The sequence below is a fragment of the Bactrocera oleae genome, chromosome 4, assembly GCF_042242935.1.
Source record: "Bactrocera oleae isolate idBacOlea1 chromosome 4, idBacOlea1, whole genome shotgun sequence".
Taxonomy (NCBI): Eukaryota; Metazoa; Arthropoda; class Insecta; order Diptera; family Tephritidae; genus Bactrocera; species Bactrocera oleae.
Genome location: NC_091538.1, coordinates 14,058,236 through 14,065,224, shown reverse-complemented (window position 1 = coordinate 14,065,224; position 6,989 = coordinate 14,058,236). Strand labels below are relative to the sequence as shown.

At 37.8% G+C, this 6,989-nt stretch overlaps 1 protein-coding gene across 1 annotated transcript; it reads right to left on the bottom strand.

Annotated features, from left to right (window-relative positions):
- Window positions 1-964: 964 nt before the first annotated feature.
- On the bottom strand, window positions 965-3,136 carry Gr21a (Gustatory receptor 21a). Its single transcript, XM_014242324.3, has 4 exons — window positions 2,266-3,136; window positions 2,057-2,202; window positions 1,209-1,567; window positions 965-1,146 (listed from the first exon to the last, which is right to left on the bottom strand). Exons 1-4 carry the CDS (start codon window positions 3,024-3,026, stop codon window positions 1,042-1,044), a joined length of 1,371 nt encoding a protein of 456 aa, XP_014097799.1. The 5' UTR covers window positions 3,027-3,136; the 3' UTR covers window positions 965-1,041.
- Between the last annotated feature and the right edge of the window lie 3,853 nt (window positions 3,137-6,989).

Sequence of the window (6,989 nt, the reverse complement as noted above, 5' to 3'; positions counted from 1 at the left end):
TATTCTGCAGGTTGAAGCTGCAGACTCGGCTTGGTATTATAATCGACCGTGTCAATAAATTCGGGCTAAATTGGCAATGCGACGCAGAAAAGGAGATTCATGAAAAATTATACACAACTTTTTCATTCCCAGTAGAGAATAATGATTTAATGGTCCTGTGATCGACAGTACCAATGGCAAGATCCACATATTCACCGACGGTTCAAAGGGTGAATTAGAAACATGAGCGAACTTCTTCTGTCCATACGCAGAAGGTAGCTTCAAATTAAATGACAACAACTCAATCTTTCAGACCGAAATTTTTGGCATAACAGATGGTGTCAAGTGGGCGTATGTAAGTTCATGAATTTGCTGATTAGAGCGCAATACCATAAATCTTCTAGTAAGTCTCACTGCGATGGGTTATGCAAGCAGGCAATAACTAGAGTCTCAACAGGTAATTCGGTTAATATCAACTGGGTACCCAGTCATATAGGAACGAAGGAAACGAAAAGTTAGACGAGTTGATCCGCTCGGGAGCAGTTAGGAACACAAATCCAATAAGCTGTCCGAGATCAAAAAGCTTCTACTTCGAAGCGCAAAGGAGCTTAGTAATATTGTAGGGGTACATACGCTTAAAATCCCACCTTAAGAAATTTGTAAAAGTGGATTCAGCGAAATGCAGAGCATAAGCGGAGGATGACGAGACGCTGGAACATTATCAATGCGAATGCCCAACATAAGGAAGATTGGGCTGGAGTAGAAAAAATCATGTTTTTTCCCAAGTTCATTAAGTTGCTGGATAAGTCTAAATTTGGTTATCACCCGGGAGCACAATGGGCTTAATAAAGGCCTAAATACTAACTAACTAACTAACCAACCACCCAAACGTTACAAAGAGCCAAGTCTTCGAACTTCCAAAATTCCGATATGAAACCAAAATTAAGCAGAATATCAAAAAGTCACGAAGTTTGTACTTCTGGTGCATTCTATTATGTGTCTCGGCTTTTGCCAAAGAACAAAATATATATATTTAATATTTTTTATAATAATCATTAATATCTAAGCTAACAGTTCTGCTCTGCTCTGCTTCAACGAGAAATTCCGCTGTTCGGTAATCTTGAATTGCAACAATACAACCAAGTATGTGGCCATGAAGGAAATGTTCTGCAAAAAATATAATATTTCACAATTAAGTTTCGTTTCAAAGAAATACGTATTCAACATACTGAAGTGATTAATTCTCTGTTAATGTTAGCATAACCGTCTAAATTCATAATCGGCGGATTCTTCGTTATAGCCATGAGAAACATTTCCACCTCCTTTTGCGTAGCGCTATCCACCGCCGTGAGATCGACATTTAAAAGCTTCGTTTGAAAGTCCAAACCGACACTTTGCGTAGCATAATGCGCCTCATTGCAGATGATATAGAGTAAACTCATGCAATAGAAAACGATAACGAAGAGACCCACCTCCTTATAAGTGGCACCATGATCCATAATCTCACTCAATGAACCGTAAGTGGCAATGATGGTTGTGAAGAAAACTACCAGACAGTACATGCCATACATATTGGAGTAGGCGCGACCTGGAAAAGAGAATCGAAGTACAGAAGATGAAAAAGCAAAGAGTAGGAATGAGAGGAGGTCCGTAAAATGACTCGATGCTATCTGGCGCAGGATTTATTGTGTATGAATGGTATTCAACAGCACAAGCTTCGTACAACAAGTAGTATTGAGGATCTCAGAGCAGCAGAGAGCCTAAAACTGATCATATCAATCACTACTGGCTTGCATTGAACGAGGGCTTGTATAAAAACTAGATGCATTCTTTACTTCAGTACTCCATATAGTTGAAAAATTGCTATGATAACAGTCCACTCCTGAGCTGTAGATCCCACTGGCTTGGAGACTTTTATATATAATATTTTACCATATCGAACACTCATTCTATTTTACGTCGCCATTTGGAGAATATATGAAATTCAGAGGTATTGGTTGGTTTTCAGAGGAAAAGCCGATTTCCTGAATTCTAGTTCATAAAACTCAAAAAAACGTCACAATTTCGTCGAATCTACCTAATTGCTGCATCATGTGACTCAAATCTACCCAAAGATGTCGATATTCGGTTAGCTTCTTTGCTGGTTTATCACTCATCAGTGTTAGCTCCAGTGAGGCAGAAAGAGCGCGACTAGCGGTACCAAAGGCTGTGCAATTGATGTACCTGTCCAGTGGGAATGCAAGTAATAATCTCAAAGATGTTTCACTCTAACACTACAGAACTCACCATAGGCTGCAGAAGCCGTTCAGCATCGCTATAATCGGATAGTAGGCGAATGTGTACCACAATTTGAAATCCGGTTGTAGATAATATTGTGACATATTGATCGCAATGCTCACACCCCATGAGAAGAAGCACAAGCTCCATGTGAGCGGATACAAATTGGGAAATACAATCGGCGAACCGGTCACTTTCAAGAACTTCAATTGATAATTCGTCCACATATTCTTGAAGATCGCCACCTGCGGACCATGCCGCCAACTCGCTATCGGCAAGAGGAAATTCGTAAATAATAAACTTATGAAAATTACATTGTAGATTGCCTCATCGAAGCGGCGATCAGAATCGTTGAGAAATGTGTTAACGCGCTCACGCAACACCAACACCACTATCGTTGTTTGCATCGAGAAGACGCACACAGCCCAGAAGACCTGCTTCGATGTCCATGAATAGCCGGTACGTGGCATACCCGGCTTCTGCGGATTGCGATGTATCGGCATAACGCCCATTATCTGGAACAACACCAGCAGACTTTTGGTGGTGTGATAGAACGAGTCGTGTTTATCTAGCAATACGGGATCGTCGATATCCTCGAATTTGCGCACAAACAGATCGGTGCTGATCGTATTGTTTTCGGCGAGTATTTCCAGCTTTTCGCGGTAAAGCAGCTCATCCTCGAGAAATTCGCGTTGATTGGGATTCAGCACGGGTGTGATTTTCATTGGCGGCGATTGACCTTTGCGTGTCGCTATCGCCCAGTAGGCCATGCTGGTGTCGGCGTAACACAAAGTAGTAAGATGGCAGTTACAAAAGAAGTTGAAATTAGAATTAATTATTTCTTTTAAAAAATTTGCCAAAGCGAGCGTTGTTCGCTGCTTTTCAGCCACTACTACGTGGCAAGTGGCTTTCATTCTCCTCATTTTATACCTCACATGTATAATATATTTTATACTACTTAATTATTTACACATCAAATAGAGAAACTACGTAAGTTTACTTTGCTAAGTGATAAAGTTCAATACTTTCACTTAAGTTTAGTTTTCTAAGTCAGAACTTTTCAGAAAGGAATAGTGGTGGTAAGGAAAATTAAATTTCGCAAAGAACCAAAAGCTTTCAAGAATTTTTGCTCGAAGTTAGTAGCTAGCTTCTAAGAAATGAATTCATACTTCGTTAAAGAGCGTATATATTCTTGGGGTTTGATGTCGTTTTTTTCAGAGTTTAAATATCTTTCTTGTTTTTTTTTTTAGAAAAGCCAGTTTGTGTTCGAAGATTCATCGTGTCGGATAGACTATGTTCGGCAACTGTGTAATCCAGGGCGTTGGTCTTGCGACGCAGGAATACAGGAACTGCGTTTGCTGACAAGAGACTTTTTTTCTAAATACGAGATTTTTTTCCTTGTACATATATTTATAGACTGCCGGGAAAGACGAATGTAATGCGAAGAGTTTTTTCGAGATTGAGACACTTAAGTCGAATATGTAGATAGTCCTTGACATAAGCGAATATACGTCAATAAACTGTAAAAACTTGAATCCTTCGTATGTTTTACTATTCACCTCATACAAGGAACGACTTTCTTCAGCAGTAAACTTGGCCGTAGTGGAAATTCATTTCTTTCGAGAACGTTTTGGTATAGGCTAATTGCTATAGTCGCCCAACATCGTGGTTATTAAAAGTATTCTAAGTTGTCACAGGATTTCGCAACATTTTGTGAGTTATCATGCTGACTTTGTAACCTTTGACCACATTAAAAGAGATATGCATATATACCTAAATTTTTGCTTTAAGAAGTTCTTTCGAAGAACTGTCCATTTGCAAGAATCAATTTTAATGTACATCAATATCACATATATGTAATCTCTTCATATGTATTCGACCCAGTTTTATTTCCTATCGTTAATGTATACTCTGCTCTCTTATTTGCACTGCGTCTGAAGTGAATGTCGCCAAATATTTCAGTTGGTTAGACAACATATCAACTAAACCCATGATGCAGCGGATGCATGGAAATACCGCCAACTTTAAATTAAACCTCCTGTGGTGTGAAATGCAACCATTATTGAAGTAAACGCATATAGCATATAAAACTTTACGAGGGCGGTAGGAGAAATTATTGAATTTTTCCCAGATCGAGTTGCCGGACAAGGAGATACCTCGTTATTTATTATGTGTTATTTTAAAGGATAAAGAAATACTGAACTTTTTTGTTGTCAGGTTGTCAGGTGAGAATATGTTTTCGACCTCGATAGACTTGTTTATTGCTTATAAAAAATAGTGTAGTCAGAAGTTATATTTAAATCCAATATAGAGACATTGACTAAACGGCAGTTCTTGAGGTAGTTGTGTGGCTTAGTCCACAATGATGTTGATGTGTAGACAAAAACCCTATAGTTTTACGAGTTCTTCGAAAAGCAATACAACTGTGCTTAAATACCTGTTGAAATCCGGATCGCCTGGATCAAGACTCTGTAAGAACTGCTTGCTAATTTTTTACGTAAAACTCAAATTTTTTCTCAAAGCTAACGACCTCGTACCATTTAATATGAAGCTCTAACTTAACTCCGCATTTATTTTGAATAAGAATGTGGGACATAAAGCTCAGCGAAGCTTTGACCGAATTTATTCTTCCACATGTATTACAGCTTTGATGTTAGTAGCTAAAAGATGGGCTCTGAAAGTTACAAACGAAAAGGTATCTATCAATGGACTTCTATGACAAACTTGAGGGTTTGAGTTATTTTAAAACTTATGACACATAGAGCAGTTGTCATGTACCTTAGACACTCTACTCCTGAGTCCATCTGCTCACATGTGCCATTTTATCCCCCATGCGCTAGACATTGTTTGTTTGCATTACTGATGTGGCATGCACCATAATAGCGCACGTTAGTTACGCGTGCATATTGCAGCGCCTTGACGCACATGCGACATATTCCACTCATGCATGACAGGTGGCATTATTAATTAGAAATCTCTACGCCTGCTGTGTTGGACGCTCTAAGTGAGCAAGAAAATGTAAATAAAAGAGACAAGAAGTGCATTGAAGGTACATAGGTAGGAAGAGGGAGATAACTTGCTTACAAGCACAGAACAAAAGACGTGCACTTGCAACGGTTGGTACGCAGCAATAACGGTGAAGTACTCGTACATAACATGTACATATGTATGTCTTACTTGAAACGGGAGCCTGGCATTTGATAGCTTCTTGCAGCGGTTTTGTCTATTTTCTGGCATTCCAAGTAATGTGTGGCATATGTAGAGTGCGGTTGCAAGTACACCAAAGACAGTTGAAAGTTAGCTGAGCTGAGTATAAATCTAGAAATTTAATGCTAGTTAAGGATTTATGTTTGGTTCCCAGCGCATTAGTCCAATGAGATTAATTTAAACAATATTAATAATTAACTTGCTTAAGCCAAGGGACATTTAAAACACGCTCGGTTAAATTTGTAGCAAGTGAAAGCAATTATTCAGTGTGAAAATAATTAAAAAGTAATAGGGCAACTCGATTATTATTCATACATATATGACTTTAAGTGGCTGTAAAAAATGGTACTTCGGAAGAATAAAATATGCTCTAAAGCAATGATTTGTTCTAAAAAAGTTGCTAAGACTCTCTTTCCAGCTATCTTATTAGTTTAAAACAAAAAAAAAATTGGGTAATAATGGTTAGTGGCTGCTGGACACTCTGACAAGTACAAAATTACTGAGGTGTGAACCTTAGATAAATATCTAATGCGCCTAATTGTAGGCAACGAGTTTTGTTTACTTAATAATTTTGCTAAGATGCGAGTTTTGGATAAATATTTATGCGTCTAATTGTTTCTTTTCATTTAACTGCGAATTTTTTCATTTCTTATATATACTTTACTATACTTACCTTTAATGTAATTTCCACTTAGAGACTGACTGAGTGTAAGAGCATGCTATATTTAAAACCTAGCAAGTAAGACATTAAACTGTTGTAAGAGTCTAGTTCAGGGTAAAAGAAAACAATTAGTTACGGCGATTTACATAACTTTCTCAAATTTTTTGAACTATTGTAGGTTATTAGATTGTCTTTGATAGTAGCCTTCTCAGCAAAGTACTTTTAATTGTGAGTTAATCCAGTTTTCCGATAATTTTGAGCAATAGTTTATCGACATAGTGCTCTAAGTATAAAAGAGAGCTCATTGTGCTCAAATTTGACTCGCAAATATTTGCCAAAAAAGAAAACTTTTGTGACTCTCAACCATTTTTAGGGGCTGACTCGAAATGTGTCGCCTCCCAACTCTTTTGGAAAGATCCGGATTTTTTGTAAAAAGAAAACTTCAACTCAAGTTCCTAAAATGCGTCTTCCCGATGGAGCACCAGGAGCGACCACTCTACCCAGCTTTTTATCAGAACTTGCGGCTTGTGACTTTTTTCTGATACTTTTTGCTGAAGGCGCTACGGGCAAAACAAGTGTATGATAGAGATATTTATTGTTGCAAAATTGAAGTTTTTCAAATTTGATTAATCGGTAAAACTATACAATTTAGTGAACGTAGTAAAGTGGAAAAGGAGAAGATGTGGTCCGTACATATAATTTAACTGAAATTATCAAATCACCAATCACTTAGGTTATCTAAAGAGTTCAAAGAATTTTGCCATTTGCTTTTCGTGTACCGAAAAATGGGATTTAAACTTTTTGCTTAAAGTAGAAGATTCTCAATTCTCTTGTTTCAAGTTCTTCATGGTAAGCAATGGGAATA